This window comes from Corvus moneduloides, chromosome 21 (assembly GCF_009650955.1).
Source record: "Corvus moneduloides isolate bCorMon1 chromosome 21, bCorMon1.pri, whole genome shotgun sequence".
Taxonomy (NCBI): domain Eukaryota; kingdom Metazoa; phylum Chordata; class Aves; order Passeriformes; family Corvidae; genus Corvus; species Corvus moneduloides.
The window spans coordinates 10,030,912-10,047,961 of record NC_045496.1 but is presented as its reverse complement, the minus strand read 5'-3'; the positions used below and the strand labels follow the sequence as shown (position 1 = coordinate 10,047,961).

The following is a 17,050-nucleotide window of genomic DNA, read 5'->3' as shown; positions in this document are numbered from 1 at the left end:
GCTGTGCATGGACCTGCAATAGCTTTTTGTTGCTGCTTTTGGTGTGTCCCCAGAGGGACCTGGAGCCACAGGAGGTTGGTCACTGGTGTGTTTGGGATTTCCGTGGTCAGAGGTTTGTGCCCTGCTGTGGTGAACAGCGACCGCTGTCCTTGGGAACAGTCTCGCTTTGGGCAAAACTCTGCTCCTACACCCAGACCTGGCCTCAGGAGCATGTGGCAGCTGCTTCATCGCAAGTAACAGCTCAGAAATTCACAGAACCAGATTTTCCCTTCTTTAGCCACGCAGTAATAGGATTTTACACTCCTCAGTGAGGCGAGGGCCGCGCGGCTCCACCAGCGCTGACAAACACGGCACGAACAAAAGGCATCTACAAGAAATTATATTCTCCTTTTATTTACCTATGACCATGACAATGTAGGTTTTTTTCTAGCTGCAGAGATGCTTTGCACTGTAAACTGGGAGGCAGGCAGTGCATCCCGCCCTGCCAGGGCCAGCAGGAACCCCCCTTCCCAAACACAGCATTGTTATCCAGAGTCAGGAGAGCGGCTGCTGCACAGAGTGGCTTTTCTCCATCACCAACCCCTCCGTCGTCAGGGCATGGATATATTGATATTTACACCACGCTCCCCCGGCGGCCCGCTGCCAGGGAATGGGTCTGGCACACTAAATCTGCTACCTTACAAAATCTACACACCTGGAAAAAGAAAAAGGCATCCGCTCCGCCGGAGAACTCGGCCGCGACACACACGAATATTGCACTTGTAACTTGGGGACGGGGAGGACAAGGGGGCTCCTATCACACAGCAACGTGTCCAGCTACAGGAGGGCAATAAATAAACCAGGGGTGAGGGCAGGAGGGGGTGCTTTGCACACCTCCAGCGCAGGGCAAGGACCCGGCTCTCGTCGCTCCCGGGGGGACCCACCACGAGCCGAGGAAGCACCGGGCTCCTGCCAGAGCTGCTCGGGGGCAGCCGGGAGGCCCCGCGGCACGGGGAAGCACAGCAGCGTCCTGGGGCTGCTCCAGCTCACAAGGCTTTGGTCCGGGACCACGTTCGTGTCGGTGCTGCTGTCCCCTCGCCAGAGCCCTGCACGAGAATCCCTCCTCCTGCTCGCCGAGCTGGGCTCACTCTGCGCCTTCCAGCAACGCTCGTGGCTGGGGCAGGTGCTTCACAGTAGTCTTGTGGGAGCTTCCCTCCTGGCTAAATCCATGCCGGGGCCACCCCGACGGCGTCGTACCAGCGATGGTGGCTCGGGGTGGTGCAGCAGTACCAGACTGCTTGGCCTGTTGGTCCCCTCGGCCCCGAGCTCGGTGCCTTCAGCTGCCCCACGTCCATGGCCTGGGGGCACGAGCAGGGCCGCAAGCTCCCACCAGCTCCCGGGGAGGCCTCCACTGCCCAATTCCATGTAAACACACAGCTCCCAGCCTGCCCCGAGACAGTCCTTGGGCCTACAGCGGGGAGCTGCCTTTCTTCTGGTTGATTATGTCCAAGTACAGGTCGGAGCGGAGGAAGCGGGGGTACGAGTCTTTCTCCATAAGCCCGTAAATCCTCTTCTGTGCCAGGTCAAAGCAGCTGCGGGTGATGTTCTGCAGGTTCTCCTTGGTGTGTTCCCGTGTGTAGGAGTCCAGGTTGACCTGTGGGCAGAGACACCAGGGCTGGTGAGCAGCTCCCCAGGCAGCCACGGTGCCGGGGAGCCGCACACCAGCATGGGAGCCAGCCCTCACCTCCTTGCAGGACTGGATGGCAATGTACTCAGCGAAGATCTTCTTGGCCTTGGAGACCATCTTGGACTGGGATTTGATCTTCTTGAACTCCTCACAGGCCAGCCAGAACTCCAGGTTCTCCTCGCTGAACTCGGTGCGCAGGAAGGCCCTGAAGGCAGCGAGCCCGTCTGTGGGGACAGGGACACGGCTCTACTCCCGCTCTCCGACAGGGAACACCCCACAAGACCCTCAGCAACTCTGCAAAGCTGCAGCCCAAACCACCTCCCTGCACTGCCCGAAAACCTCCCCTGTGCAAACGGGCAGCGATGGCATTGCCAGGCCAGCACAGCCCAGCCAGGAGCTGCAGCCACATCCCCAGCCTGGCTGCAGCATGGAGAGCCAGAAGGGAGGCTGGGCTGGAGTGGGGACACCACCCCGCAGCCATCCCCATGGGCTGGATGTAGGATGAGGTGCCTGAGAAGGACTGTCCCCCCGTCTTTGGGATGTTCTAAAGCAGCTCCTTCTCCATGGACCCTCTGCACAGCCCCAAACTGGGCACAGACACAGATCTCTGCCTCCTCCTCCCCAAGCTGGGGGGCTGCAGCCCCAACCTGCCCCTGTCACCAAGTTCCCCCAGGGCCAGGCAGGAGCAGGAGGGGTGCAGACAAGAACCACGCTAACTTCCCTTTGTGTAACCCCAAACACCAGAAGGGATTAACAGAGGAAATCCCATCTTTATCCAGGCACGTGTCTGGATATTCCCCTGGCAGCAAACACAAGTGGAAGGGATGGACACACACTCACATTTGTGCAGCAGCAGCTTCTCCAGGGAGTCCCCCCACTTGAGCGCTTCCTCGGGAGTGGGCCTGTGGAAAAAGGACGGCACGTTGGCAAAGCTCAGAAGCAAAAGCTGCTTTTGCTGCCTGCTAAACATTTCCAGTGGATTAAAAGCCAGGCTGTGAGCCCAGCACGGCTGCTCCCAGCTCCCAAATCGGCCTCCTGCTAAATGTTTCCAGGGGATAAAGCCACGCTGTGTGCTCGGTGGGGCTGGCCCTGGCTCCCACCTTGGCACTGGCACTGGCAGAGCAGCTGAAGGCAGAGCCAGGCTCTGCACCAGGCAGCACCACAGCAGCTCTGCCGGAAGGAAACCGCTGCCTTCAGGCTGGCAGGAAGAAAATCCGACCCCAGGAGGTCTGTGCAGGCAGCTGTAGCACTTCGGGTGTCTGAGCAAGAACTGGAGAAGCTCCGGGTGATGCGGAGCTGCGGGAAGTGGGATTTCAGGTGTCCGGTTCAAGCAGCCGGAGGAGCTGCCAGGAGCAAGAGCAGGGAGGGCTCGTCTCCAGCTGCTGGAGCATCTCCAGAGCAAAGTGGTTTTTCAAACCATCCTCTGGCCAGTTAAAGTTCCACAGACAGGCACTGGGAGAACGCTGCCGTCAGGTAAGTTTCCAGCCCAAGCTGCTGCTGTGCCACTGCCCAGGCAGGACCTCTCACTCTCCAGCAGGAGATTTTCAGCCAAAAAATATTTTAAATGCTCCTCCAGATACAAAAACTTTGTCCACAGCTTCCCCAAACGGGGTGAACGCGTTGAACGGGGTGAGGAGCTCCAGACTACAGCTTGTCCCCAAGCCCCCATGGTCCCCATGCCCACGCCACCCACTCGCAGCACCTACTTGAGAGATTTGAGCACTTTGTCCAGCTTGCCGGAGGGGTTGGCCCCGGGCGACTCGTTCCGCCGCCGAAAAATCCCCAGCCGGTTCTTCATGTCCTTGGCTCTAGAGAGAAGAGCGAGTGTGAGCGGGCGGGCGAGGGGACGTGGGGACCGCCAGCCCCGCGGGGACCCCCCGGCAGCCGCGTCCCCCCGCGCCCAGCACCTACTCCTTCATGGTGTGCCGGCGCTGCAGGCTGCCTGTGTGCGGCCTCTGCACCGCCAGCAGCATCTCCGCGTGGAACTCCAGCGGCGGCGGCTTGGACAGGTCGCGGAAGAAGGGCATGGCTGCGGGGACAGCCCGTGCGGCGGGGACAGCCCGTGCGGCGGGGACAGCCCGTGCTGCCGGGACGCTCGGGCGCTCTGCCGCCCGCCCCGAGCCGCGCTCCTGCCCGCCCCGGCCAGCGCGGAACGGGAAGTGGGAGGGTTCAGCCCCGAGAGCTTTAAATGCGGCGTGGGGCGGCCGCGGAGCGTGCGAGTGAGTAAAAGCTGTGTCAGCCCCGCCGCTGTTTGGGACGGCTCTGCCGTTGCTGGGGAAACTTGAGGAAAGGTGGAAAAATCAGCGCCGAGGCGGATAGTGGGGCCTTTCAAGAGACGGCGGGGGAAAAATAATCACGGCGAGGATTTACGAGGGCTATTTATAGAGCGCAGGCATCCCGGGAAGGCAGCGGGGCCGGCGGCGGGGCGGAGCGGGCTGAGGAGCGGAGCGGGGACGGCGGCGCTGCCCGGTGTCCCCTCGCTGCCCTGTGTCCCCCCGCTGCCCTGTGTCCCCCCCATGTGGGTGCACCCACACATTCCCCACGGCTGTTCACACGCCTGCGGTGCCAGCCCGTGTCGGGCATGGCCGTGGGGACATTTCCATAAGGGGGTGGCCGGGACTGGCAGCGCGGGGCACTGAGGCAAAGACACCCCACTCTGTCACCCCAGCACGGGTCTACCCGCTGCAGCATCCCTGCACAGACAGACTGACGGACACGCGGGCACGGGGCTCGCGGTTGCCCCCGGGAGCTGCCAGCAACACGAAGCGGGACAGATTTTTGGGAAGCTCCGTGGGAAAAGGCGCCGGAGCCCCCCCGGAGCAGCCCCGGGCACGGGCAGGGACGGGACGCGCGGGCGGTGCTGCCCCCGCGTGGCACAGCGCGGTCACTGCAGCCGCACACAGCGGGGACGGGGACACCCGGGGGCACCGGGATGGGGCCGGTACCGAACACCTCCCAAAAACCCCACAAAATGCAGCCATGACAAGTTCTAGCGCTTGGGCCTTGCTTCTCACTCCCTTCTCTGGCAATCTGCTCCCAATGGCAGTGATTTGACACTCATTAAAAAGCGAGTATAACGCTATCTTAATTACATGTGGCCGGGACGTTTATAATGGAAAGAATTACAGCTTGCATCTGTGTTTTTAATTTCTTCCATTTAACATACCTCTCCTCGATCTCGCCGCTAAGTGCACACAGACAGTATTTCACTGCCTATGGATATAATGTATTTATCAAAACTTAAGAGCCTTTACACAACACATGTGGACTCTGCCCTCTAAATCTGAAGCTCCTTACCTGACAACATCTCATTGGGCAAGTGGCTTCAGTTTTCACTTCTTGCTCTTTCTGACTCTGCAAATTTAATGTTACAGGACCTCCCAGGGGTCACACAGGTCTAAACGGGGATGCTCAGGGGAGCCACCTCTGCCTGACCAAGCCATGCCCAGCCTGGCGAGGGACACAAGGGGGACAGGAGGGATTCAGAGCATGGATGCACCACCCCACCCCCAGGTGATGTTCTCCAGATCCACAGCTCTCTCCAGTCCCAGGAGAGTAAAAAACAGCCACCAGAGGGGGAAAAAAAAGACCTGCAACAACACCAGGGCTCAGACCAAGGAGCCACAGAATGACTGTAGAGGGCAATCGCTCCCCCCAGTCCCAGGTGCCATCCGTACCCTCACGGGCAGGGACAGTTTCACTGCCTTCACACCCTGGGCTGTGCTCCCAGCAGGACACACGTCCCGCTGCTGCCAGCTGCCAGCACCCGCTAACGTGGGAAAAGCAGATCCAAACACGGAGCCTCACGCTCCAAACACCATCTGCCTCCCATCAATGCGCTGCCAGCGCCACCGGCAGCCGGGGACCCGCCAGCACACAGGACAAGCCACCCCATACAGCCTCGAACAACAATTCCAGCAGCGTTCCCAGTTTAGCGGGGCACCAGTCGGCGGGGCTGGCAGAGCACTGAACACCCCTTGTGTGACACACGTGGGTCACCTCCACAGCACAACCCTCGGCACAAGGCCAGCTGGCCCACACCAGGCAGGTGATGGCGGCTGCTGAGTGGATTTTCCAGCTGGAACACACCAGGCAAGCACCTCCTAAGGAAGTTCCCCAACTTCCACGTGCTGCTCCTCTTGCACACCCTTGCAAAGAAAGAGCAAGTGGCACCAACCCAGGCTGTGGCAGCCCCCAGCTGCAGCCACAGTGCACAATAAATGCCACAGCAAAAATAATTCCATAAAAAATTGCTGGTTTCACTCTGGAGTTGCCTCTATAAAGTGATTTTCCCCGGCACCCCAGAATGACCACGAGGCCCAGCACCATCACCCCGGGCTGCTTCCAAACCATCCCCTGCAGCACATCCCCGTTCCTGGCAGGATGCTGGCTGTCCTACCTTTCCAGGTATTTTTCCGAAAAGTCCACCATGGCGTGGTACATCGGGGCCGGCAGCGTGTGCCGGCGCCAGGCAAGGAGCCAGCGCCGACCCGCGGCCCCCGCACCATAAATACCCCCGGAGCCGGCCGGGACCGCGCCGCGCAGCCAATGCGGTGCCAAGAGCTCCCCGGAGCATCCCCCGCAGGCTCAAGGTGAGCGCAGAACCCGCTCCGCGCCGGGGGGGCCGAGCCTCCCCCGCCAGCCCCGTCCCCCGGCTCTGCCACGCGGCCGGGGGGACGTCCCTGCTGCAAGGGCTTCGCTTTCATTTCCAGTGCTGGGGGGGAAAATAATAAAAAGAGCTAAAAATAGGCGGCAGCGATGAGGCAGCGCGGGCCGACAGTGCCGCTCGCTGGCACGGCCGGCGAGGCCGGGCAGCTGCGTGCGCAGCCCCCTCGCACCCTGAGCCGCTCGAACCACGTGTGGCTCCTCCACCTGCCCGCCACACGTGGCCCGGGGCACAGGACACGCAGCCACGGGCACCGCCGTGGCCCTGGCACCCGGCCGGATCCGCGTTCCAGAGGAGTTCGCTCCCGAACATCCCCACTCGTGCGCCTGCCCCGCCTCAGCTGCAGCTGTGTTTGAGGAGAGCAAAGGCCACGGCAGCCTTGTCCTTGCTTGCACCCACTTTTTGGCACCCCAAAGCCTTACCGGGAGCAGCAGAGGGGCTGCGGTGTCCCTCGGGGTCCCTGCGGTCCCTGCTCCCACCGCGCTGCCGCGGATGTGCCGCGAGGGCTGAGCCTGACCCGCGGTGGGAAACCTCCCCATTCCACCTCCCCATTCCTCCTCCCGGCATGGGGCCAGCGGGAAGGAGGCCCCCAGCTCAGATTTCACCGCTTCCATGTCCTCTCCCTGAACCCGGGCAAGCTGTTTTTCCCAAGAGCTGGTGTCTTCCCCCTGTCAGGGCGCGGTGGAAGGGGGTGCTCCCAGCTGGGCTGGGCAGTGCCCACAGCACACCCCACCACCCTCCCTGGACACAATTCCATCTGAAGTGAGACTCTGGTTCATGGCTTTGCTGCTGGAAAAAGTCAGGGGAAAAGACGGGGATCCTGAGGGCTCCTGGTACCAGCGGGGCTCAGCCGAGGTGTCTGACCCCACAAACAGCCCTGGCACACCCTGATGCCACCCCCAATGTGACACTTACAGGCTCCTGCTCCGTTTCTTGCGGGAGGTCTCGTCCCCTTCGTCACAGCTGCACTCAGGGTCTGCTCCACTCAGCTGGGGGGGGAACAGAGAAACAGCGACTGTGTCATCACACCAGGACGTGCCCACAGTGTCACTTCGTGTCACCAACCAGCAGGGCCAGCATCCCCATGGTGCCCACAGCCACATAGACCAAACCCACAGCACCCCCAGGGCTCCTTCCTCGTGATGGCAATGACACGAGACAAGCTCCTGACGCAGGAACCTCCCTCCCCTCACTCATCCTCTGCCTCCTTCAGCCCGTGGCATTCCTGGAGCATCCAAGGTGACCCCACAGCTGGCGGCCCAGGTGCCCTCCAGGTTCAAGGAGTGGTACCTCCTACAGGGAGGGCGTTCCCATCCCCACTCCTGATGCTCCTACTTAGCTCCTGAGTGAGCACAGGGATCCTGCCACTACCCAAAGAGCCTCCCAGAACGAGGCTGGGCATCCAAAATCAGTCAGGAGTTCCCAGCAGTCCCCAGGCAGGAGAAATCAGAACAGTTCGCCCATAATTGAATCCTATCGTTGCAGTTTACAAGTCTGCTCTCTGAGCACTGCTCCAGGGCAGCCTGGACAAACCAAGGGGACCTGGGATGTGCCATGAATTCAGGGCAGCGCCAGCACAGCCTCTGAGCCACAAAGCCTGGCACCGGGCGGGGACACCCTCGGGATCACCATAGCTCGGGGGCTTTAGCATTCCATCCATTCCTGACCGCTGCAGACGCTCACAGCCAGCCCTGCATCCACCCGACCCCCGCCGCCTCATCCCCGTGCTCCCGGGGCTGCCAGGCGCTTTCCAGGATCATCACTCCGCGGCCGGGCCGTGGGAACCCTGTGCTCAGCCCCGCAGCCCCGGGCCCGAGGTTTCGGACACTTCCTTCCATTCTGCGCCCGGGTTTCCGGAGTTTATCGGCCCCGAACAATGCGGCCCTCGCCGAGCACCTTCCCCGGGCCGCTCCGGCCCCGGCAGACGGGCTGGCCGGGGCTTCCTGCCATTGTCCGGAGAGGCTCCGTGCTCGGGGACAAAAGGCAGCAGCAAAGCTCTCCTGAGGAGTCCCAGCGCTCGCCACAATGCCCAATAAAACGAGCGGCTGTGCGGGAAGGAGGGGAGCGGGAGGCACACCGGGCACGATGGTGTTAAACAGGGCTCTGCAATGAGCCCCTCTGGAACACTCCCAGCTGGGAAAATAACCGAGAACCTTGATGGATGTGATGGCCCTGCAGCCGAGGCCGCCGGGTGCAGGCATTGCCAGTGCTTGACAGCTTGGTGGGGGAATTCCGTATGGGAATTGTGCATCAGTGTCCTGCTCTAAAAACCTCGGAGGTTTCATTGAATTATTCAAAGACACAGACCAATAAAAGTGCCTCCAAAGTGTAGGCAGGGGGTGGCAGTAGCCCAATCCCACAGTGGCTCAGCCCCGTGTCCGGCTTCCCTGACTGCTGCAGACCCTCCACAGGCAGCTGGAGAGGCAGAGCAAGGGGAGCAGGGCAGTGGGAGTGGAGTGGGAATGGGGCAGTGGGAGCAGGGCAATGGGAAAGGGGCAGTGGGAACGGGGTGGTGTGAGCAGGCAGTGGGAACAGGGCAGTAGGAACAGGCAGGGGTGCCCAGGAGGACACAGGGCCAGGGATTTAGGCTCCAGGCAGCCAGAGCTGCTGCAGGCTTGGAAGTGGGAGCCGCAGGAGGTGCAGCCACCACACTGCCCTCCTCGCCGGCACAGGCTGCCCGATCCCCGCCCCAAAAATCCCAGTCTAATGTGCACCAGAGCAGTTTAACGCAGGAGGAGCTCCGTTCACCTCTGCGGAGAGCATCCACCCAGGCGAGAGCAGGGAGCGCAGCTGGAGGCTCCCCGGAGCAGGGTGGGGCACGACCCAGGTGCCCCGGCTCGGACAGCGCCGCAGGGCTGCGGAGCTGCAGGGCTGCAGGCTCAGGGCTGCAGGGCTGCGGGGCTGTGGGGCTGCAGGGTTGCAGGGCTGCAGGCTCAGGGCTGCAGGGCTGCGGGGCTGCTGGGTTGCAGGGCTGCAGGCTCAGGGCTGCAGGGCTGCGGGGCTGTGGGGCTGCAGGGTTGCACGGTTGCAGGCTCAGGGCTGCATGGATGCAGGGTTGCAGGGTTGCAGGGTTGCAGGGTTTGCAGGCTCTGGGCTGCAGGGCTGCAGTGTTGCATGGTTGCAGGTGCAGGTGCAGGGTTGCAGGGCTGCAGGGCTGCAGGCTCAGGGCTGCACACACAGCGGCACTGTGAGCCCTCCTTCAGGGCACTGCTCACAGCAGCTCTACCAGGACACTGACAGTGTCACCACCTCCCTCGCACGTGCGGCAGGCAGCGGCCGTGCCCCTGACACAAGGATGGCTTTTCTTTGTCGGGGATAGGGCGGGTCTGAACCCCCCTTCTTCTCCTGCACACAACTGTTGGCATCAGTCTCCAAGAGAGTTTGGATCACCTTTTGGACAGCAGCCCCATCCCAGCACCTGTAACCCCAGGAGGAGCTCTCACCAGCTGGGCAGGGACTCTGAGCCCAAAAAGTGCTCCAGGAAACAGCATCAGGGTGGCTTTTCAAGCAGCACCCAGAGCCCCAAGAAGCACCCAGAGGCAAGGCAGGGATGGAGCTGGTGGGGGCTCAGGGGGCAGGGCAGGGTGTGGGACCAGAGGCCACTCTCAGCACCCTGCCAGTGTCACCCGGGGAGAACAGGAACAGCAGCACTTCCCATGAATGATCTCTGCACTGGCACCTCGTTTCCTACAACAGCGCAGCCAGGGCCAGCTCTGCTCCGGGGGCTCAGGGAGCCCCCCAGGCCCCTGGGCTTGCACAGGTCAGTCCCATGCAGAGCTCCCTCAGCACAGCCTCCACTGCTCCTCCTGCGTGGTGGGGTCACACCTCGCTGCTGACCACAGCTTTTGCATGAGATGGACCCCCAGAGGGGCCGAAGCCCTGCAGGAGGCTGGTGGGGGCAGAGGGTCACACTGCTGCTGGCATCCCCTGCACACTGGGGACTCTGTGACCAGGGATTCTCCCCACTGCTGCTGTGAGCAGCCCCTTGCAAGCACAGACCCCCAGGTGCACCTCTGCCACCACCAGTCCCAGCAGACAGCGGCTGCCCAGGCCATGGGACCTGCAGGATCTGGGTGCAGCAGTGGGAATGGCCACCCACGGCCCCAGCGCTGCTCTGGGTGACATGCCCCGGGTGCTCCCGCAGCTGCTGCCAGACCAGGGACCTTCCTGACCGCTCAGAAGGCAGCTTGGCCATGGTCATGGAGACAGGGACCACGTGCCAGGACACCTCCACCCCAGGAGCTCTCCCACCACCACGGCCGGCCGTGGCTCACGTACCTTCCTGTGGCCCGAGAAGAGCAGCGTGAGCTGGTGGATGGAGCCGCCGTTTTTGACGAGCTCTTTCTTGAGGGTCCTGGGGGAGGGCAGTGCCCAGTGTGCGGCGGGGCCCTGGCTGTCGGAGCAGTTGAGGGTGGTGTCGGAGGTGAAGCAGTGGCCCTTGGCCTCCTGCAGGAGGCTGCCCTCGCTGTGGGTGCGGCGCCGCAGCGAGCCCTGCACGCTCAGGGTGTAGCCGGGCTGCCCGCCCGACGTCTCGATCATGCTGCTGCGCTTCAGCTCGTTCCTGTCCAGGTACTGCTCGTCGCTGTCCTCCTCCTCCTCGTCCTCCTCATCCTCGTCTTCCTCCTCGTCCTCCTCCTCGTCCTCGCCGTCCGTGGTGCTGCCCACCGGGCCCACCGGGTCCTGGCTGAAGGTGCTGTCGAGGCGCAGCTCGGGGATGACAAAGGCTGGCAGGGAGCTGGGCTGCTCCTCTCCCTTTGCGGTGGCCACCGGCTGCTTTTCCGCCAGGAGAGGAGCCTGGGTGGCTCCCAGAGCGTCCCAGGGCTCGGCCGGAGCCGCTGCCTTGGCAACCAGAGGGGCATCACCCACTGCTGCTGCCTTCCCATCCTCCGAGTGCATCTGCCCCGGCTTCTCGGCGTCCGTCTCCAGCATCTGCCAGAGGGGAAGGTAAAGAGGGATGAAAGCAGAAGCACCCCAAATCTCTCTGGCCTCCTTCCTGAGGAGCCTTTCCCCTCCTAATACCCCACCTACAAGGCTGGCACCGATTTGTACCACCCTAGCAGTGCTCTAGTGGGGCAGGATGGCATCGTCCCCGTGTCCCCAGGTGGTGCCAAGTCACCCATTGCTCTGTCAGCACCCAGCCCTGCTCCTGAGCCCTGGAACACCAGCTTCCCCCAGCTGGCAGGAGTGCAATGGTGGTGCTCAGCTCCCCCCTCCAGCACCCGGCAGCACCGGTGGGTTTTGAGGGTCCCCAGGGTGCCAGCTCGGCTCCAGGCGCAGCGGCAGAGCCGTAACAGCATCCTCACCCCAATGGCTCCTGGGAGCTGCTGCCCTGCAAGGATCTTCCCCAAGGGCTGCAGAGAAATCCAGCAGCTCGTCCAGCAGCTCTGGCCCCTCCTGCACCACGTTATCAAATGCCGAAGGGAAGCGCTGGGCTCAGCCCATCCCTGGATTGTCCCAGCTCAGCCCGTGGCTCTGGGTAAGCCCTACAAAACCACAGCCATTCCTGCCAGCTCCTGTTGGGTTTTTAGTCCTTGGGGCTGGTTTTTCCAGGTTTCTTTGCAGCTGGAGAAGGCCTGAACAAGCTCTGTCCTTTCAAAGGGAAAAGCCCAAGCGAAAAACTTCCAAGACTGTTTTTGTGAGCAGGGGTTGAGCCCTCCCCTGCCAGCATAAGGTCCTGTGTGATTTTTCTGTATAAGCCAAAGGGGCAAAACCAGCCCAGCAGGGAAAAAAGACCAAAGGAGAGAAAAATCCTCCCTTTAGGAAGTAATTCCCTCCTACGCACATCCTGGGCCGGGGCTGTTCCACAGGACCACCCCCAGCTAACAAGTCACCCAGAAAAGTCACTGTGTCCCCAGCTGAGATCCAAGCATTTGCACAAACCCAGCGGCAACCAGAAAGCCGGAGTTAACAAAGACACCCCCTCTGTATAAATTAAGTTGACTTCAGCTTCAAAAAGGGCAGCAGCCCCAGGAATGAACCCATCCAGCCTCACATCCCATCGGGAAGGGGCACCCATGGAGTGGACAGAGGCTGTGTCCCCCTGGAGGCCCCAGCCTGGGACAGCATCCCCTGGGACAGCCACCCTGCTGCTGGAGGGCACGGAGGTGACAACCACCCCTGCACCTCCCCGGGCAGCTGTGAGCAGATGTTGGGCTGCAGAAGCTGCTGTCACCGCCAGGAAACACCTGGGGGTGTGTGAGTCCCATGTGCACAGAGGGGACAGCACTGACACTGCCCAGCAGTAGCTGCCTGAGCTCAGGGGCAAAGAGCCAGGCAGGTTTCCAGGAAGGCGCCACAGCCAGCTGGGCAGGAGCCCACATGTGTCCAGCTGTGCCTTGTCCTGTTTTATCCCACCCAAAGGGCCCCTGTGACACCTGTAGCACAGAGACACCCAGCCTGACTCACCCCAGCTGCAACTCAGCATCACCTGAACTCCCCCAGTGAGTCTGAAGACTAAAATTCAGAGACCACCATGTCCTTGGCCCCTTCACGACATCGCCCCATCCATGAAACAACTGGATTTGGTGTCAGGCACAAAGCAGATGATCCTTTCACCCCATCCTTGGGGCTGTTTCACTCCCCTCACTGTCATTCCTTGTAAGAAGGGAATGCTCCCAGCCTTGCCAGGCCAGGCTGCCATTGGCACCAGCGTGTGCCTCAGTGATGCTGCTGATGTTTTATTTGCAATCACTGTCATCATTATCTCATGAAATAATTAGAGGAAAAACCCACAAAGCCCTCGAGTCACTCCCCACAAAGCCCTCCCCCCAACGCTGCCGATCTGCCCAGTCCTTCTGCTCACATTGCTGGGTGCCTGCATCAGATAAGGTCCTAGAGGGAAATGAACAGGCTCCTTTAAAATGAGAGACGTTCGGGGATTAAATTAAATCCTTGCACTAATTCAATCAGAGCCTCTGCTGCTCTTCTCTGGCATGGAGGGGATGAGCAGCAGCCTCACCACGAGCAAGGGTTGGTTCCATCTCGGGCTGAGAGCATCACCAGGGCTGTGAAATCCTGTCTGCACAGGGCTGAGCTCTGCTCAACATCACCTGGGGTGGGGAGAGACAGGGCAGGAGAGGCAGCAATGCCATCACTGCCAGACCTGATCCTGGCTGGAGGCACCAGGGACTTCATCAGCACGAAGCCAAGGCCACCTTGCTGCCCAAAGCTGACTGACTTGGGACCTCAAGGATGGGGATGGGACCAGGTTTCACAGACTCACAGGATGGTTAGGGGTGGACGGGACCTTAAAGCTCATCCAGTCCCACCCCCTGCCATGGACAGGGACACCTTCCACTGTCCCAGGCTGCTCCAAGCCCCAGTGTCCAGCCTGGCCCTGGACACTGCCAGGGATCCAGGGGCAGCCCCAGCTGCTCTGGGCACCCTGTGCCAGGGCCTGCCCACCCTCCCAGGGAACAATTCCTTCCCAATATCCCATCCAGCCCTGTCCTCTGGCAGTGGGAAGCCATTCCCTGTGTCCTGTCCCTCCAGGCAGCAGTGGAGGCAGTGCTGAGGCTGTCTGAGCAGGGAGGTGCTGTCCTTCCACCTCACAGATGCACCCAACACATTCCATGCTCTCACTGCAGCAGCCGCTCAGGAGCCAGCAGCCAACATCTGGATCTCTCCATTCTCAATGCCTTGCTCTCACTGCTCTCAACATCTGGGTGTCCCTGTTCTCCATGTGCAGCTTTCCCTTTTGTCACCATCTGCATCTTTCCCTGCACTCCACAAGTTGCTCTTCCCATTCCCAGCGTCTGGGTTTCCCTGTCTGGATCCGGACAGGTCAAGGGACTGTGGAGTTTTATTCCATCCTCCCTGGAGGATCTCACACTTCACTGTTTCAGTCTCTCTCAGACTGAGAGGTCAAAGTAGCATTTCCTGAGAAGGGGAAGAGAAAGCAGAAGCAAGAACTGCCTCCAAACCCCAGGATGGCTCTCTGGGGTCATTTTACGGAAGGAGGAGGATGGGTCTGAGACCAGAGCAACAGCAAGAGAGTTCCTAAGAATTATCTCCTCATTCAACAAGTGTCAACACACTCCAAAAAAAGCCAACACTGCCCTGCCTGCTCCAACATCCTCAAACCTTGCACCTATTACCCACTTCCTGGGTTCTCTGTGCCTTCAAGGATCACTCCCTGACCCAAAAAATAAAGGTTTTTTTCAAGGTTTTTTAAGTTTTATTGAAACCAAGGCATGGCAGAAGTACTCCAAACCCTCTGCTCCTTGGTCTGTACCTCGAGCAGCTTTTTCCCAGTTGCTCTCACAACCAGGACTGTTCCAGTTGACCAGCAGAGAAAATTCCAGCAACCGTCAGCACAACATCGACTTCTCCAGCATTTCTTTAAATAATATGGCCTTGCTGGTGGCCCACAGCTAGGACTTCCAGCTGGGAAAACCCCAGCCATGGAGACAGCACAGCTGGGAGCTGCAGCCTGCCCTGCCCTTGCCCTGGTGCTGCCAGCCCTCCCACTGCCAGGAGTGGCATTCCCTGAAATCCCCAGCTCAGGGAGGTCAGGGATTGTTTTGAGGCTCTCAGCTTCTCATTTCAAAGCCTCTGCTCTTCTCAGTCATGGAGCCACCGTGGCTCAAGGAATGCCTGGCCATGGGAACATGTAATTGAGTCTCCCCTGGCTCCTGATGGGGATGCTCAAGTTCTGTCTTTCTTTTGTGGTGATGCTGAGGAAGAGGAGGCAAAACACAGCTCAGAGAGCTGCCCTGCACCCAGGTACCTCCTCAGCCAAACTCAGGGATTGGGAAAAGCAGGGAAGTCCCTGCAAGCCTGTTGGACATGGATGTGAGCAGGAGAGCAAGGGATGTGCTGCTGCAGCTGTGCTCTCACCCAGGAGGAGCAAATGAATGTCCTGGGATGCTGCAGGAAGAGCTGATCTTGTGGCTGTCCCAGACCATGGCAGCGCCATGCTCTGTGTGTCCCATGGGAGAACCTCTCTGGCTCCTGCTGCCCTTCAAAGGGCCTTTGCTCCAAGGTGCCTCGCCTGTCCCCAAAAGCATTTAACTCCATGGGAATGAGACCAACTCTCTCTCCAGGGTTATTTTGGGAGAGATGCAGACAGCAGTGGGTTCCCTGTGCTGGAGGCAACATCCCACCCCACAGCAGAGGGGTTGCAGGGAGAAGAGCACCTACATCATCCAGGGCCCCATCAACCTTTCCAAAGTAGGTTTTTCCTAAAGCAGAAGGAAAATATTTTACAATTCCGGTTCTTAGCATGGGACAAACTGTGCCCAGATGCACCAGATCAGTTTCATGACTCTGAAATGCTGCTGGTGATGAGCACCTCAGGATTTAAAAAGTGACAACAAAGAACCAAGGAAGCTCACAGCTCCAGGGAACAGCATCTAATGCACAGCATGGATGAGGGGAAGAAAGCAAAGCCAGGAGTGCAAAGCAGAACTACCAAAACCTGAGAAAATCTTCATGGGAGTCATTGTGAAAGTGCTCACAAGGAGCACTCCCCGAGCTCTGCTCCTCACCCTCTGCGGGGCCGGCCAGGGCCCGGGGCTGGCTGCACAGCCGGGTTTTCTACCCTTTCCCTGCTTCATTACTGCACAATGAATAATTGATCCCGAGCAATTAGTGTAACAGCAAAAGCAGCGCGGGTGTATCAGCCCGAACAGCAGGGCCAGCAGTGCCTGGGGCAGGGCGCTGAGGGTGGAAGCACAGATGGGACGCTGCGGGGGGAAATGTTTGTACCACCCCAAAAACCTGGCCGTGGGCTGCCTCAGAGCGCTGGCGGGAGAAGCCCTCACGAGGGAGGAAGCGATCCCGTGGTCCCCGCACAAATCCCGCTCCCCATCCCTGCATTCCCAGCGGGTCGCTGCCCACGGGGCTCTGCCCAGCCCCAGCCCTGCGCCGCTCCCGGGGCCGCTCCGCTCCCGAAACTCAGCGGGAAGGAGCCGACGCTTCTCCGAGGGCAGCAGCCCGGCCCGTGCCCGGGGAGAGGAGCCCGGCTGCGGGCTCAGCTTGCACCCCGCACCTCGGTGTCACCACCTGCTAAAGGTGCGGCCACCAACCCGAGACCAACCCTTGCCACGCCGTCACCGCCGCAGCTCCGGGCCGCCAGCCCCGACCCGCAGCTGCCCCGGCATTCCCAGCTCCGGACCCCAACCCGTCCCCTGCCCGGTGCCCTCCATCCCCAGCGAGGCTCCGAGCGTGTCACGGCTGCAGTTCCAGGCTGAACCTGCTGGTTGTTCCCCCGTGCCAGTCCAGGAAGGGTATCCAAAAGGCTGCAAAAGCCCTGGAGCAGAAAACCCACACTGTGGGCACATTGCAATGCTGGTCCCACAGCAGGAGCCAGCTGGTGCCGACGGCACAGCCGTGCACAGCCCAAATTTGAGAGGCAACCTCGAAACGTCCCCGCCGCTACAAATGCCCCTGCGCTCCTCCCGGGTGCTCCTCACCAACCCTCAAGCCCAGCCTGGTGCCAAATGAGCTGTGCAGGAGCCACAGGTCCTCCAGGAGAGAGCAGGGCCGGGAGCGGAGCGAGTGCCTCGGATCCCCAAGGACATCAGCGCCCCTGACGCCCGGTGCCTCTGCCTCAGCCGGAGCCGGATCCTGCCCAGCGAAGGGTCCGGCCTTCAGGCCGCAATCTTTGCGAGTAAAACCTACCAAATGCGGGCTCTCAGCTGCATCCCCCGGGCCGAGCGAGCGACATCTCCCCCGGCAGCCCCGGCCCCGCCATGTGCCCGCGGCGGCGCTCGGCT

At 61.0% G+C, this 17,050-nt stretch overlaps 1 protein-coding gene across 8 annotated transcripts in view; it reads right to left on the bottom strand.

Moving 5' to 3' along the window:
- Positions 1 to 368: 368 nt before the first annotated feature.
- RGS3 (regulator of G protein signaling 3) overlaps positions 369 to 17,050 on the bottom strand; it is a 71,077-nt gene continuing 54,395 nt past the window's right edge. For 6 of the 8 annotated variants that reach the window (XM_032130816.1, XM_032130817.1, XM_032130818.1 and 3 more), the window contains 6 exons: positions 10,611 to 11,261; positions 7,248 to 7,321; positions 3,373 to 3,474; positions 2,507 to 2,568; positions 1,724 to 1,890; positions 369 to 1,633 (listed from right to left, as the gene is read on the bottom strand). In XM_032130816.1, coding sequence (XP_031986707.1) covers positions 1,448 to 1,633; positions 1,724 to 1,890; positions 2,507 to 2,568; positions 3,373 to 3,474; positions 7,248 to 7,321; positions 10,611 to 11,261 — 1,242 coding nt within the window. In that variant the 3' untranslated portion in view covers positions 369 to 1,447. Of the gene's footprint in view, positions 1,634 to 1,723; positions 1,891 to 2,506; positions 2,569 to 3,372; positions 3,475 to 3,577; positions 6,019 to 6,065; positions 6,955 to 7,247; positions 7,322 to 10,610; positions 11,262 to 17,050 lie in introns of those variants that run through there. The other 2 variants (XM_032130823.1, XM_032130822.1) reach the window with 2 other exon arrangements.